We start from the raw sequence: 15,725 nt of genomic DNA, 5'->3' as shown, positions 1-15,725 counted from the left end.
AGTTCATAGCATTATAAACACTGAAAGTGTGGAGTTCACATTATATTAATGCTCTATTTTTCAGAGGTTCCATGTAGTACAACTCCATGCACTGTTAAGCTGCCTCTATCACTCATGCAAACAGACTAATGTAGGTATGGAACAAAGAATTCAGTCCAGCTTTGTCAAGTTAAGCCCCTTCAAGGATCAAGGTCATGCTGAAGCTTAGTTTCAAAACTCTTTTGATCTGCTCTGGAAAATCAAACGGAGGTCCTCATGCTGAGTTATGATTTCTGACAGAGAATTTTGATTTATCTCACATTTGTAGATATTATAAAATGTTAGTCCATCAATTTAAAGCTGAAAGAGTTCATGCATATTTCTTTAGTCTTTGTGTATTTAATATGCCCGAATGACAAAATGTGGTACAAAAGTTGAATTAAATAGAGAATCTTTATTTTAGGACACTTTTGGGAGCATTTCCCCAAAAACATATGAACAAGGGAACAGAACAGGTGTGGACAGAGATTGGTGCGGTTACAGGTTTTTAAGAAATTCCATGTTGTCTCCACTTGGCTTACAGGGATGCTCAGGAACATCTGGCATACTTCCATCATCCCGTACTGGAACTGCAGAGGGAAAAATGAGGGAAAAAAAGAACCATCAGTTTTTGATCTTTTGTTGAAAAAATACAGAGCTGCTTCTGTCACTCTTTCACAATAAGCTTTTAAATGATCAGAAGCAGTGTTTACCTGGATAATTGTATGGAACTGCTGCATTGAGCATTGATGAATACTTTGTGTAGGGGCTGACAAATGGAAGAACAAAACCTGAAAAGAGATAACATTCCGTTATACATTTACATCATATTGAAATAATACTAACACCCCACAACGACCAGAGAGGTGAAAACACAACTTCCCCAAGTCTACTGCTTTAAATTTCAGTAATATGTTTTCTGATAGTTGAATCATAACAAGCACGGGTGCTGACTGATGGAATTACTAAAATCTATAATGTATTCACAGGTAGTTTTTGGACATTGTAGACTTCATCTATGTCGCAGCTGATCAATTTAAAGGCAACTTAATACATGACCATTTTCGATATTTTCTATAACCGACCCATGGTACAAACCTTCTGATGTAGCATTATGTTGTCTTAGGTAGCATAACCATTGCTTAAGTCTTTGTTTGTTTATGCCCAATACTACTACTAATAATAATAATTATGGTAATAATAGCCAAAATTGTATGCAAAAGTTGAATTAAACAGAACCTATTTCGGGACACATGGAGCATTTAACCCTAAGCATATAAACAAAAGAAGAGAACAGGTATGGACCGGAGGATATGTAAAGTCACAGGTATTTTAGAAGTGAGCTCGTCTAAATCCTCAAAATGCTGCTTGTAGGCAGTATCTTTAATCTTTTTTGAATTCGGATATTAAATTTACTTTTATCTGGTTGGGCTAGAACAAACAACAATATAAAACAAGGCTATATAAAAATGCTACAATTGTAGCCGTGCTCTAAAGATGATAAACATATAAATAAAGTTGATTTTTATTTATCATTACTGCATCAGTTTTAACCAGGTATGTTCTCACATAGACATGATCTCGTTCTAGGACTTGGCTGTATGTATTTCAGATCTCTCAGGATATCATCGTGAAGTTGTAATAAGTACGTACCAATAAATAGGACAGCGGTAATTTTAGCTTTAAATTGTTAAAGGATTGGCACTAGAGAATGTTTTTTAGCTTCGAAAATATATTCAAGATAGTACAATGCAATGTTTTGCTCTGAATATGACACACTGCTGAATTCGATTAAAAAAGCCGACCTAGTAGTCCAATTGCACATGACGCCAGGATAACAGGCTCCTTGTTCCAGGCATTCTTCAGGAACGCTCCGATTCCTGCAGGTGAAATAATAATGTTAGAAATAAAGACTGAACAATTGTGTTGAAATCAACCTACTATATAAATGCTAATGTTAGCCAAAGTTAGCAACATAACCAAGGTCACGAATTACGTTAAATTTCGCGTGGATACTGAAGAGTTTAAATTAATCTAAGCCCATGCCAGCGGGATTTTGCATGTTTAATGTTTTTATTAACAATACTGAGGCTTGATACTAAATCCTGTTTTACACAGAGGATAGAAGAAAGATGAAGAAACGTTTACACACCCGCCATGTTGACTTGTGTCGTTATCAACCGCGAGGGTGCTTCTGGGATATTTAGTTATGACGTCTATTTTCGGCGCCCGGCGCATAAAAACACTTATTAACAGAAAGACTGATGAAAGAGTAGCCGTTTTGTTCCCTTATAGATTAATATTACCTACTCTTATGTTTTTAAACCTCAGCTAAAGCTATAGTCCGTAATACACAGTGGTCATTTAAACTACCTGCAGTTGCTACTGAACCGACATCCGTGAGTTTGGACTTATTTCTCTGTAATGTAAGTTCTTTTACATATGTTAAGCATGTTAGATAAATTGAAGTCCATTGTCGACTGCATTACAGCGTACTTCAATCGTAAGATCAACAGGGAGAAACTAGACGAAATCTAGGTTTACCAGGTAACCCACACAGGTGAAGTTTTATAATGAACAATTCTCTATGTTTTTAAGATGATGGAAGATTTCTCTGGGTTGGCTCTCCCTCCTCTTTTTGGAGGACACATCTTGGAGGCAGAGCTGGAGCCTGGTGGTGTGGAGCTGGGACCAGGAGAGGTAATGTGTTTCATCAGCTTAGGCTATATCAAGGCTGTGTACACCTTTTTGTTCAGATGTAATGATTATTACATCCTTAAATTTACATTCAAATATTTAAAGAATGAAAATTCCTTTAATAAGTAGTTGTGTCAGGACAAAAGTAAGAAATTCAATTTATTCAATGGGTCCTTGAAGCCAGTGCTCCTTGTAAGATCAATGGCAGAGGAAACACTTCACAAAGCTGTCTGATCAACTTTATCTTATAACGAAAGAGAGAAGCTACAAACTATACATAAGTAAGCATCCAGGTCTTATTGTCTAATTATGATTAATGAAATTGAGTGTTAAATATTGTGCTGATAACATACAATTTTTACACAACATACAAGTGTGTTTGTTTTTTCAGGTGGAGCTGGGTCCGGGAGGCGATGAGCTGCTGGAGAGTACTGCACAAGAGGATGAAGAGCGAAGAGCTCTCGATAAGAGGAAATATCTCGCTCTGAGCCGGAGATGCAAAGAAATTGAACAGGTTTATTTGAGCTTTCTGTCCCATTTAGAGAGGTTGTGGTATTTTAAGAAAAATGAATCACTGGGTTTATTGACACAAGCTTTGATTGTATCAAAGATACATATCTTTGATATGCATCTATTTTTTTATTTTTTTATTTTTTTGTAACCAACATAAATCTCTGAATTGTTCTCCTCCACATCTGATTATTTAATTTTGGTACTACACATGCAGAGCATAGTAGAATACATTGCAAAAAAAAATCTATTGATTACATGATTTCCTTAATTAAAGACTGATACAACCTGTTATTCTATTGCTACTGCCTTGGCACAATTACCTAGAAAGATATCCAAGCTTTTCTGACAACATTCAGGTACTGGAACAAAAATTACAATATATGTCTCTTTCAATTTTGTCCTTTACAGGTAAATCAGAAGATTCTCAGTCGCCTTCATCAGGTACAGAGAATCACTCGTCGCCTAAAGAAAGAGAGGCGGTATGAAACCCCATCACCCCAACTTTTGAGATTCTGTCTAAGGTGTTTTCTTCTTGGTTTAAAGAGTATTTCTATATATTGCAGGTTTCTCATGAAGACTTTAGATGCACATGGAGATGACTACAGAAATGCCCAACTCACGATACTTTTAGAGGTGAAATTTTACAGTATTAGCTACACCAATATTTTTGTATTGTTATTATTCATGCAATAAAAAGGCAGAGTTGCAATTTATTGCTCAAACTGCCTGTCAACTTAGTTTGCCAGATGAAAGATTAAGTATGTCCAAACTCATGTGTATCAAATGCAGTACAGGAAAAATACCAGGATGTCCAGTTGTCATCGGTTACACTTTGCAGTTGGCAAACCAGCATGCTTTTGTGGCTTTTCTAACTCACAATCCTGTATGTGGCAGAAAATACACCATAATCATCCATTAAACAGCTATACAATTTTGGAGAGGAATATATGTTATTGACAAATATACTAAGCAAAATAGAATTTTTTCAATGAGGTGAATATGATACTAGATGGAAACTTAATACCTGAGGCATTATATTAAAAAACAGAAAGCTGATTTCTGAGAAAATGTCAGAAAGGACCTCCAAAACCTGCTTTGTAAATGATCAGCTACCATTTCTTCAACAATGTTTAGTTTTTGCACTCCTTTCTTTCTTTTACTATCTCTGGTGTTTTATACACTCAATAAGAGGATGGAACAGTGATTACAGCAGGAAACAGGGTGACGGTTGATAGTAACATGCGGAAAAGAGGCAGAAGGCTGGATTTGTAGCCAGGTCACCCGTTCATGAGGCATGACCTAAACCTCTAGGCTGTAACTCGGCACCTGCACTACAGTCTTGAATAGGAATTTAAGCAAAAAGGTGATGGTGATAGTTTGCAGGGTAGTGTTATAACAAAGTAGAATGTCAAATTTTTAGGTTACATGTTCAGTTGACAATTGTACAGTTAGTTTCTGCTCCTGAAAAGAGTGTTATCTTTACTAAATTATTGAATATGGAACTGATGATAAATATTGTTACAATAAATACAATATTGATTTAATCAAGAAAATGTTATATGTGAGGATCAACCTTTCATGAAGACCCTAAAAAGAAGGCTTTTAACGTGTCTCAATATCAAATCATATTGCTGTGAGACAGGACCCTTCTGCTTGGCAAAACCACAAGATTGGATAGTACTGCTGAACTCTTTGTAGTTATTGTGTGTAGATTTAGATGACAAGACTCACCACACACAGTACAATTAATCTGGCAGTCGATTTACATTTATACATGATGGAAATTGTCTCTTGTTTTTGTACCAGGAAGAGTCAGGGGCACATTTAGATCCTGCAGTAGGAGTTGAGGACGATCGGCTCAATGGTGTGTCTGGTTCAACTACGTCTGCATCTTTGCATCATCCTGCAGGACCAAAGAAGAGGAGGCACCGTATTTTAAGACAAGACCAAGACAAAGATCAAGTAAATACAAATTTATTTGCCCTTTTTTTCTTGAATGGATGTTTGAAAATGCATTTGGGTTTCTTCAAAAGCGCATATTCAGACATCTGACAGTGCTGATTAAGGATTTTCTGCTTTTTTTTCCAGCCCGAAACTGACATGTCTTTGTTGGCAGAGACACAGTTTGGAGAAATGCCCAGCCCAACCTCACTGTCTCACTAATCATTGCACTGCCCTGGTGATGTGTATAATAGTGAGGACGAGGAAGAAGTACAAAGTTTCTTCAATTGTTCAAAAGATCCAGCTTCATCTTTTCGGTCAGATTTTGCACTGTGTGTACTTTTACTTGAACAGTATGATCCCAGAATGAAATTTAGGTTATTCACCTGATTCATTCATACATTTGTTTTAAGTATATGATTTTTTTAATTTCATGTTTTGTACCAACAACATACAGTTCTAAAAAGTAATAAACTACATACTCGTGAAAATTCTTATGTTTGTTTTGGTTTCATTTTTATATTTCAATTTTCAAAAATGTTAAAAGAGTGCTGATATTTTATTGTATAATGTTTGCAGGTAGAAAATATGAGAAAAAGAAGTCACTTAAGTCCTCACATATGTCAGTAGCGATGGGTTTATCAAAAAGAACACAGTGTTAAACTGCTTTTGTTAAAAAAATAAAATAAAATTCAATCACATTTTTAAGAACAGGGCTCAGTTTTACTATTTACCTATTAATTTGGTAGTTTTTTTGACAGGGAAAGTGTACTGCCATTTAGCTGTGCTTAAGTTAACTATTAGCTAATTTACATCTGTAGTCCCTTGAAAGGAAAAAGGAGACAATGCCGTTCTCAAAGCCAAACATACACACAAAAAACTCACAATTCATAATCACTGAACAACTACATTAGTACTTTCACTGTGAAATCAACAGTGCAATGTCAAAATATTTTTAAAAAAAAAGAAACGGACGAAATACAATAGTGCCCTCGGCCTTTGGCCGAGGGCACCTTCTCAGGCCGAGGACCCTAACTAGGTGCACTACCTTAAAACAATCATACAACAGTACAAAATAGTTATACAGTACACATTGCGTACAAAGAGACTGGCATTACTGAATGTACTACTGAAAAAGCTGCACAACAGCAACAGCATATTTTGGTAGCAACATACCATCAAACATCATGAAACATGATTAAATTACATGATTTAAAGGCAGAGTTCATAAAAGATTCCATGTTTAAATGTGAGGTATTCATCATTTATCCTGTATATAATTCTGGAATTGTATCACTATTAATATTTGTCAATTCTTTTTTAATTTTATAAAGATAAATGATGTTTAAATCCTAAAGTGGCATTTAAAATTTCCCAGGCAGTTTCGGTTTTGTTGTCAAATCAATTTATCAGACGGTTAGGCCAATGGTCGGAACTCATTCAACCGGATGTCCTATTGTGACAGGCGTAAGTTCTATCCAATCACATCTTGTAGATTTGATTTAGGGCAGGGCCTTCACGCGGAGGTTGGATCTTAGCTACCGTCCATCTTCAGCTACATTACAGTGAGCGAGCTTGTCGAAAAGAAAACACAATTTGGAAGTAAAGAAGACTTGCTGGAATAAGTTTTGGCTGTATTTGAAAAAAGACAAACGAAAGCCCATATCCTAGGTAATTGTCGTAATCAAGTATACATCTAGCTCGTCGGGTTGACCCAGTTTCCCTTTTTCCTAAATTTGGCTAGCAGGCTAGCTAAGCTGCTAGCTAGCATTTATGCATTAGCTAGCCAGACAGTTAGCAATATTAGCTTACAGGTTAACGTTTAAAATGGATTCTGATATATTGTGCCTTTCAAAATGCAAAACCACCATATAATACCCGATCTGGACCCCAAAATATTTATGCATGAGTATGATAAATATAACCCTGAACATGCTTTGGGTTACTTGTTTTGAAACGGGCCAGTTAGTTGCCGAGCGAGGTGTACGAGCTAAGTAACAGGCTAGTACTGAGGTTAGCAGGCTAGGTAGCTAATTGTAACTCACATACACGCCAGTAACAGAGATCGGCTACGTATTTAAATAGAGAGATGGATAAATGTTGCTTTTAAAGTTCCATTTGGAAATGTACTCAATCTATTGGAAAAAGAATTAAGTGTTTCGTTAACGTTTATTGAAGAGCTGCATGGTGTGCACGTCAAATCCACTCTCGGGATACCGATGTATTGTAGTTCTTTTGAATGAATTTAAGTTTTGTTTCAACGACACATTGCTACACGTTTCTTTGTGCAGCTTACTTTGTGACAGACGGAATGTGGACATTGTCGTAGTCAGAGCCATGGCTGACAAGAGAAAACTTCAAGGTAAAACTCCGTATGAATCAGTGCTGCACAAGATCCATCACACCATCCAGCCTGGCGTCTTTCACAGACTCAGGATTCTTTTATTTACCATTTTAACTTATTTATGTTATACAAGTTATGTGGATCTTTTAGTATAGTTTAGAGTTATTCATTTTGACGACTACATCTTCTATCCCTGCAGGTGAGATCGATAGATGTTTGAAAAAAGTAGCTGAAGGTGTAGAACAATTTGAAGACATTTGGCAAAAGGTAAGCTGATGTTAAGTCTTGGATGTGTTTGGAAATATGTCTTTTTGTTCTATGATGAATCAAAGACAGAAATGATCATTATTTTTTGTTAATGTAGCTCCACAATGCAGCCAATGCAAACCAGAAGGAAAAATACGAGGCTGACCTCAAAAAAGAGATTAAAAAACTACAGGTAAAAACAAATCTACAAGTGCTTTGTCATCTCACGTCTGCTCCACCCTTTATCAGGAATTTGTTTGATTAATCCTTGTAATGTTCACCTCATTCTTACTTTATCTCCTCTTTTTCAGCGATTGAGAGATCAGATAAAAACATGGGTGGCCTCAAACGAAATCAAAGACAAAAGGCAGCTAGTCGAGAACCGCAAACTTATAGAGACGGTAGGGTTCACCTGCTTTGCTTCTTATTTGGTTTATTTGCTAACGTAAAACTTTGCTTTGAAACTCATCAAGTCATGGATTTTGTGATTTATTTATTTTATTTTATTTTTTTTGTAGCAAATGGAGCGGTTCAAGGTGGTGGAACGGGAAACAAAAACAAAAGCATACTCTAAAGAAGGCCTGGGGCTTGCTCAGAAAGTGGATCCAGCTCAGAGGGAAAAGGAGGAAACGGGACAGTGGCTTACAGTAATGCATTCACCCAACCTATCCTTTGTGTTGTCTGGAGAAAAAAAACATAATAACACCTTTCTTTTATAATATAACAAATTGATACAAATTTTTTTAAAGGAAATTTACTTGACATGTATTATAATTACTGTTTTGTTTGATCTTTTCTCCAGAATACGATAGACACTCTAAATATGCAGGTGGATCAGTTTGAAAGTGAGGTGGAATCTCTGTCAGTTCAAACAAGGAAGAAAAAGGGCGATAAAGAGGTAAGCCTTTCATTCTCAAAATTTTCAATGGTGGCCTTTTAATACATGCATTGAGAGTTATTGTAAAAGTCTTATAAAACCAGTGGAGAACTGTTTAAAGTAACATTGCAAACCTTTGTCTGAAATCACAATACGATCTTCTGTCTGTCATGTAGAAACAAGACCGTATTGATGAGCTCAAGCGGTTGATTGAGAGGCATCGATTCCACATTCGAATGTTGGAGACCATTTTACGAATGCTGGATAATGACTCTATACCAGTAGACTCAATCCAGAAGATCAAGGATGATGTAGAGTACTACATCGATTCCTCTCAAGACCCAGACTTTGAGGAAAATGAGTTCCTCTATGACGACTTGGACTTGGAGGACATCCGTGAGTAAAACATTGTAAAGTTTTGGGATGCACCAGAGGGTTCGTAAGGAAAACGATCAACTTAACCCTGTCCTATTTCTTTATCACAGCTGCAGCTTTAGTTGCAACGTCTCCATCAGGTCAGGGAAATGTGGAAGATGAAATGTATCTTCACTCCAGCAGCACTCCCACTTCCACCACCTCTTCTTCACCCATCCCTCCATCCCCGGCCACTTGCACTGCTGTAAGTTCTTTTCTTGGTATGATTATACTTGGTCTTTGGGAGTTAAAGAGGATGCTGGGTTGAACAATGACATTCTGACACAATGCATTGAGTTTTAGGATACCAGTTGTGTAATCCACTAACTAATTTGCTGATTCAACATTTCAAAAGTGGATTGTCATATCAAGGTATCTCCTCCAATAGGAGAACTCAGAGGACGATAAGAAAAGGGGACGATCGACAGACAGTGAAGTTAGTCAGGTGAGAGGCTCTCATCTGTGCTGTGCCAGTAGATGAAAAGTTTAGTGCAGCTCTCCTCACCCTTGGTCCTGAAGAGTCTCGGTGGCTGAAAGGTTTTGGCCTCTCAGGCACCGAAAAGGATCAAGCTCTGTCTCTGTGGGACCATGGTTGGAGACTCCTGATTTAGTTTGTACCATCTCCTGCTTAAATGGGCTTTTTTATTTCACAGTTAACTTTGGTCCTCGTACACTTCTTACAGCTGTAGCTGTCCTGAACTGTTTTATGTTAAATACTTTTTTTTTGGTGCTTTGTCATTTTCAGTCACCTGTGAAGAACGGCACCCCATCCCTGTTATCATCCTTCTCCTCCTCCACCACCTCTGGGTCCTCCTCATCCTCCTCCCTTGTGTCCATGGCGAGTGTAGTCGGAGGTATTTCTGCAGTTCCAACAAGCAGCAGTCTCATAGGGAGCTTCAGCAGCGCGGTGCAGCAACATCAGCATCCACCTCCACAACAGCAGCAACAACCTCAGCCGCAAAACCAACCACAGCAGCAGCAACAGCAGCAGCCACCTCAGACAAAACCCTCTGTCCCCTCAAACAACACCCCAAGCCCACCCACAAACCCCCTCCTTCCTGCCTCAACTGCCCCCTCTCTCCCCACACCCAGCACACCCATTTCATCAGCTCCAAACTCTCAGCCTCTGCCCACATCAGGACCCACACCTGCATCCAGTTTGGGACTCGGGCTGGGGCTGGGATTGGGCAAAGTTGGCATGACGGGGACCAGCAGCACCAGCCAAATGTCCAGTTTAGGTCTGGGTGGCCATCCCACTCCTCTTAATACAATAGCAGGGCTCATTTCGGGCTCCACACCTGCCCCTTACGCTCAGGCAGCAGCACCTGGAGGCTTGGGTTTGAACAGCACCACCCAGTCCAGCATTTCAGTGGAGAGCAGCACTTCCATCCCCACCTCTGGCTCCAGTGGAGTCACCACCAACGGGGCAGGGACAGGGCTTGGTCTGCTGGGCTCTAGCCCTGCTCACAGCTCTTTGAGTGGGAGTATTCTGGGCCTGGTTCCTGGGCAAAACTTGGCCCCTGGTGCCTCTCAGTTGCCACCAAGTTCTGTCAGCAGCACCCCTGGCGTGGTTGGCATGATGGGGGGTAATGGAGGTAGTGTTGGTGTGGTTGGAGGAGTAGGAGTTAATGCTGCCCCAGCGAGACCACCCAGTGGACTGAAGCAAAATGGAAGCACAAGTACGTTACCTTGTGTAGCTTTCACTTTATGTTTTAATATTTCCTTTTGCTTATATCCCCTAACCTGTCCCACCTTGTGGGTCCACAGGTTACAGTGCTGTGGTGGCAGAGAGCTCCACAGAATCAGCTCTAAGCACACCGAGCCAGTCACAAAGCAGCCAACCATCATCTCTCAGTTCTTCAACCAGTCAGCCGTAAGTACCTGCTTTCTTTGTTCCATGTGAGTCCAGAAACTTTGCAGTCCTCTCATTTTTCACAAGATGCTTTTAACTTCTTTTTTCCTTTCCTGTCTTTGTGCAGGATGGACAATGGCCCCAGTTTAATCAGCTCCATCACCCTGCCTCCCAGCTCTCCGTCCCCCTCTTTCTCAGACAGCACACCTGGAGGAGGAAGTCTTCTAAATGGGCCCCACTCCTACACACAGGCCTCTGAGGGCCTTAAGGTGAGACGTTGAAGCAGGGGGGTTGTATTGGGTCATCAGGAATTGGCACTTGAACCAACAAAGCCATGATCAAGTATTAGGTTGTGATTGTCAGGCTCTGGATTTCAAAGCTTTCTCTTTTAATGCACTTTTCCAGGATGACTGATCTCATATTAGGACCTCTCATCACTGTTTTCTGAACTTCCATCACCCCTCATAGCTATTATAAACCCTATATTCACAGTGACGCTTTAGATGTAATAATTATCTAAGAAAGTGGATTACTGAATGACCCAACATGCTTTGATAGTTATAAAGGTTATTTTTGTTGAGCGCAGTACACAACAAACTTAAAGTTCCCTGCTCTAAATTAAAAGTGTTTTTGGCGGGCCAAAAACCTGTGCACAGAAAAGCTTTATAAAGCTGTGGCCCTGTGTATAGAAGCTCACATGGACACATTCATGTGTTAAGATGTAAATGAAGTTATGCCAAGATAAATTTGTACTCGCTGAAGCACACTCCCACATCTAATTATCTTCACTGTAACCACCATAAAGCCTGGGCACTGCATCTATAAAATATTTCATCAAGCTGTTATGCTTATCAAGCAGGTCCAGTAAACATTTCTCATCCACAAACTGTTCCTGCTGTAAATATTTCCCTGTTTCTCTTCTGTCTTTTGCCTCCTTGTTCTGATCTCATCTCTGTTTTGTTCCCACCTTAGGCTCCTGAGCCTCTCAGCTCTCTGAAGGCAATGGCTGAGAGAGCAGCGCTGGGATCAGGCCTGGATGGAGAGATTCCCAACCTGCACCTAACAGACAGAGGTCAGAACAGATTAGGGCTGCACGATTATCGCAATCGCAATCGCAATCGCAATGTCAGCACACGCAATTATGTAATCGCAAAAGAGGATATCGCAATCGCAATCTCAATGTCAGCACATGCAATTCAGATTTTTCTCCATGATAACCAAGCAAGCATGTAGACTCATCATGACACAATTTTTTTTATTAAATCGCAAGCACAATCGCAATCGCAATATTGTCCACCTAATCGCAAATCGCACCTTTTCCCCAAATCGTGCAGCTCTAGAACAGATACTTGTTCACTGACATTTATTGCAAAAGAAGAAGCCATCAACTACGCACACTTAGCCTTCCTTTATATGCACACAACTTCTTTAAAATTTGGTGAATCAGATGAACTTTAAATAACATTGTGTTCTAAAACATAGGCTGTATCCTATACATGTCATCTATAAACCAGTGGAAAATACAGACAGAGGTATTGTGTTGCGATATGGGAATTTGACCTAGAAGACTGTGTGATAAGAGGTAAAGCTTCATTGAGAGCATTTGCCACTATGACTGCAAGTGCAGCTGTCACCCACTGCTCGCCACCTGACGCAGTTGGGAATCCGCGCGCTTTCATGGTGTAATGCAAGTGGCTGCTTCAACATGCCTCGCATGTACAGCAGTATAGAGCAGGCTGACAGCATCCGTTTCACACATCTCTTCTTTCTCACTAAGTCATAATCATGTGTTTGAAGAAACCTCTAGTTCACTTTCTTGTCAAAAAAATCTCAAGAACACTGGTTTGACTTCAGAACAAGTGACAACAGGAGATGGGTGGCATGACTCCAGGTAAATAGGTCATGGGCAGCATCTCGCAAATATCAGCACAACTGCAAAATAAAACCTAATCATCTGCTTTATAGGCTGCTAGCAGGACTACAGACTCCACATGCTGAAAACAGATAGGACTGAGGATGTTGCTAAATGCAATGGAAGTCATCCCATGGGAAAAACCTTCTTCCCTCTAAGAGATCTCCGAAAACACATGACATCTTATATTCTGGGTTTTATAGTCATTTCTAAAGAGTTGTTAACCTTAAACAGTAATTCATGACCTCACTGTACAAAATCAGTGGTTGCTTCTCTCAGTTTCACATTGTTTCCTTGGTGATCAGCCAGAGGCAGAGAGTGCTGGAATCTTAATCACATCTTCTTTTATTAAAACTTCTGTTCTTGTGTCACTCACTTCTCTTCATTTTTCTTCTGTTTTGACAGATATCTTCTCTGGTTCATCTGCAGCGCCCGGCACACCTGCAGCTCCTCAGCCGTCCGTGTCAGAGGTCAGCATCCCCCCCTCGCTTGGGGTGTGTCCACTTGGCCCCACCCCTCTACCTAAGGACCAGCTGTACCAGCAGGCCATGCAGGAGTCTGCGTGGACACACATGCCACACCCCTCTGACTCTGAGAGGATCAGGTGAGGACGTCTTACAAATTGCAACAAGACCCTCAAAAATTCCTGATTGTCTGGGCTGCCCCTAAAGTCTGATGCATGCTCACCATTGGCTCGTTTTTTTTGATATTGAGAAAAAGCATTGAAAACCAAAGCAGACAAAATGTTGCCTTTTTTTCAAGTTTTACTTCTTTTTATTAACGACAAAAAATCTGCGGATTTCTAACTCTCTGTGCTTCGGTCCCAAAGGCAATACCTGATGAGGAATCCATGTCCCACCCTGCCCTTCCATCATCAGGTACCGCCGCACCATTCTGACTCCATAGAGTTCTACCAGAGACTGTCCACAGAGACTCTCTTTTTCATCTTCTACTACCTGGAGGTACACAAATGAATCCTGCACCATTTCATGCTTATGTCCTGTCGACTCCTGTTGTTCACTAAAGGATGTTTTCTGATCTGGATTCCTGATCTTATCGTATGTTTCTGCTGCTTCATTCAGGGCACCAAGGCTCAGTATCTGTCTGCCAAGGCTCTAAAGAAACAGTCATGGAGGTTTCACACCAAGTACATGATGTGGTTCCAGAGACACGAGGAGCCCAAGACTATCACTGACGAGTTTGAACAGGTGCAGATTGGATACGCTTCACATCCTCTTTATTTTGAGCTACAAGAATTAGGACTCATGGTTTCACTGTTTCTCATCTTTGTTGTTTCCACTCGTCCATCCCCACAGGGCACTTACATTTACTTTGACTATGAGAAATGGGGCCAGAGGAAGAAGGAGGGGTTCACCTTTGAGTACAGGTACCTGGAGGACAGAGACCTGCAGTGACACACAGAGCGGACGCAAAATACGGAGAGAGACAAAACGTGCTGCTGTTGACATTCCGAGACTGAACTTCAAACTGTGGATAGAGATTGTGATGTGTAGTAGAAACCCTCTCCTGAAATGGAGACTGGTGTCTGTATAGGCTGCATCTCGACGTGATACCCTCGCTCCTTGTGCAGCGCTTTGCTTTTTTTAAAAAAAAACTTCCCTGTGGGACTGATGAAAGGCTTGGCGCTGCACAACCTGGGGGGGCTCTCACTAGAGATCTGCGTTTGTGCCTGTCTGTGTGCACACTCAGTATGTGGCATTAGGAAAGCCTACCCCATGCATGTTTCTCATGTTTTTGTTTTCTTTTCTCCGTTTCAACAAGATTCTCTGTACCACCTACCCAACATGAGCCTGGAAGCCTTTGACTTGACACAAAACAAACCTTGGATTTGATTGTTGAGTAACCTGCCCTTCTTGTATTTACTGTAATTTGGTGGTTTAGAAAGGGGAGGTACAGCAGACATTTAGTCATGGTGTGTAGGACTGGCTTCTTTTAAGACCCTACGATGCCTGTTGAATATGGTCACTATTAGGGATAGTGAGCGTTTATCAATAGTTTTATTGATATTGTCTTGGTTTAAAACGCTGATTGAGAGTGACCACAGGGCCTCTCCCTGTGACAGGGAAAGAGTCCTTATTGGACATGGATTAAATTGCTATGCAATTGAACTGGTCTCTGACTCCCTCTCTTTACGAATAAAATGTTTTTAAGTTAACATGTCAAAGAAAATGCATTATTATGGCGCATTCATGTTTGTGACAAATTAATAAACTTGTAAAATAAATCTTAAAAATAGGGTTTGAGAAATTTACTTGATGTATGATTCCTTCACCGTTGAGGAATTTTCATCGGCCTCACTGCAAAGAGCCACGCTAAGCGTAGTGAATGTACCTGCACCCAGAATCCCCTCTGAGTTACTCTAAGAATACACAGCATTAGATAATGAATCTGAGTTTGCTTTGAGTCAAACTTCCAACTTTTAGTTCAGGTTTTATTCACTTTAGTTGATGTTACTTCATCCTAAAAGCCACTGTGTTCAATTTACCACCTGGTTTTTAAGTGGAGCCCTATACAGTGAATGTGCACTGATAAACTGTTTACATGTAGAGTGGAAACACAGAAATCCTGAAATTCTGGTGGTAGATTAAACTTGTGGGTTTGAGTTAGATATGTCTCATCTCTACTGTGGTTGTTTACGTGCTACCCTGAAGAACACTCACATGGACTCTGGTCCTGAATCCACAGATCCCACTGTTTCTTGGAAGTCTTGGAATGGGGAAAGTATTAAGTTGGATCAAAATTTTCCATTTAAAACAACCATGAAAATTTCAGCTCTGTATTGCAGCTAAACCTTTATGTTGTGTGTGATTAGTTTTCAGACTTTTGGGGGGAGGGGGGCAGAAGAAGATGTGAAAAAAAGAAAACAAAGCAAAGTTATGAGAGATTTGCC

The 15,725-nt window shown here is 40.0% G+C and overlaps 3 protein-coding genes across 6 annotated transcripts; 2 read left to right on the top strand and 1 right to left on the bottom strand.

Annotated features, from left to right (window-relative positions):
* Positions 1-413: 413 nt before the first annotated feature.
* On the bottom strand, positions 414-2,249 carry ndufa3 (NADH:ubiquinone oxidoreductase subunit A3). Its single transcript, XM_074682765.1, has 4 exons — positions 2,171-2,249; positions 1,824-1,898; positions 732-809; positions 414-608 (listed from the first exon to the last, which is right to left on the bottom strand). Exons 1-4 carry the CDS (start codon positions 2,175-2,177, stop codon positions 517-519), a joined length of 252 nt encoding a protein of 83 aa, XP_074538866.1. The 5' UTR covers positions 2,178-2,249; the 3' UTR covers positions 414-516.
* Positions 2,246-5,536, top strand: tfpt (TCF3 (E2A) fusion partner). 2 transcript variants are annotated; one of them, XM_074682764.1, is made up of 7 exons: positions 2,246-2,417; positions 2,617-2,718; positions 3,107-3,229; positions 3,637-3,707; positions 3,792-3,861; positions 5,035-5,190; positions 5,317-5,536. In XM_074682764.1, exons 2-7 carry the CDS (start codon positions 2,617-2,619, stop codon positions 5,389-5,391), a joined length of 597 nt encoding a protein of 198 aa, XP_074538865.1. In that variant the 5' UTR covers positions 2,246-2,417; the 3' UTR covers positions 5,392-5,536. The 2 variants fall into 2 exon arrangements, with proteins under 2 accessions (XP_074538865.1, XP_074538864.1); XM_074682763.1 differs by having other exon boundaries at positions 2,248-2,444.
* Positions 5,537-6,682: 1,146 nt separating this feature from the next.
* On the top strand, positions 6,683-14,417 carry cnot3a (CCR4-NOT transcription complex, subunit 3a). 3 transcript variants are annotated; one of them, XM_074683644.1, is made up of 18 exons: positions 6,683-6,840; positions 7,461-7,531; positions 7,713-7,780; positions 7,878-7,952; positions 8,071-8,160; positions 8,278-8,406; positions 8,562-8,657; positions 8,813-9,032; positions 9,122-9,255; positions 9,439-9,495; positions 9,796-10,729; positions 10,818-10,923; positions 11,030-11,171; positions 11,875-11,974; positions 13,220-13,418; positions 13,644-13,776; positions 13,897-14,022; positions 14,131-14,417. In XM_074683644.1, exons 2-18 carry the CDS (start codon positions 7,507-7,509, stop codon positions 14,227-14,229), a joined length of 2,733 nt encoding a protein of 910 aa, XP_074539745.1. In that variant the 5' UTR covers positions 6,683-6,840; positions 7,461-7,506; the 3' UTR covers positions 14,230-14,417. The 3 variants fall into 3 exon arrangements, with proteins under 3 accessions (XP_074539745.1, XP_074539743.1, XP_074539744.1); XM_074683642.1 differs by having other exon boundaries at positions 13,897-14,417; XM_074683643.1 differs by lacking the exon at positions 9,439-9,495 and having other exon boundaries at positions 13,897-14,417.
* Positions 14,418-15,725: the final 1,308 nt, after the last annotated feature.

This window comes from Halichoeres trimaculatus, unplaced genomic scaffold, assembly GCF_033239565.1.
Source record: "Halichoeres trimaculatus isolate MK-OKI-2021-1 unplaced genomic scaffold, fHalTri1.1 fHalTri1_scaffold_12, whole genome shotgun sequence".
Lineage (NCBI taxonomy): Eukaryota > Metazoa > Chordata > Actinopteri > Labriformes > Labridae > Halichoeres > Halichoeres trimaculatus.
This window is presented reverse-complemented; position numbering and strand designations above follow the sequence as displayed.

Excerpts from the sequence above, each read along its gene's own strand:
- ndufa3 (XM_074682765.1), bottom strand. Across the intron at positions 810-1,823 it reads ATGTGCAATTGGACTACTAG|GTTTTGTTCTTCCATTTGTC; the intron begins GTCGGCTTTTTT and ends ATCTCTTTTCAG. Across the intron at positions 609-731 it reads AGTTCCATACAATTATCCAG|TTCCAGTACGGGATGATGGA; the intron begins GTAAACACTGCT and ends TTCCCTCTGCAG.
- tfpt (XM_074682764.1), top strand. The coding sequence starts at position 2,617 with ATGATGGAAGATTTCTCTGGGTTGGCTCTCCCTCCTCTTTTTGGAGGA. Across the intron at positions 3,230-3,636 it reads GATGCAAAGAAATTGAACAG|GTAAATCAGAAGATTCTCAG; the intron begins GTTTATTTGAGC and ends TGTCCTTTACAG. Across the intron at positions 5,191-5,316 it reads AAGACCAAGACAAAGATCAA|CCCGAAACTGACATGTCTTT; the intron begins GTAAATACAAAT and ends TTTTTTTTCCAG.
- cnot3a (XM_074683642.1), top strand. The coding sequence starts at position 7,507 with ATGGCTGACAAGAGAAAACTTCAAG. Across the intron at positions 8,658-8,812 it reads AGAAAAAGGGCGATAAAGAG|AAACAAGACCGTATTGATGA; the intron begins GTAAGCCTTTCA and ends TCTGTCATGTAG. Across the intron at positions 9,033-9,121 it reads CTTGGACTTGGAGGACATCC|CTGCAGCTTTAGTTGCAACG; the intron begins GTGAGTAAAACA and ends TCTTTATCACAG.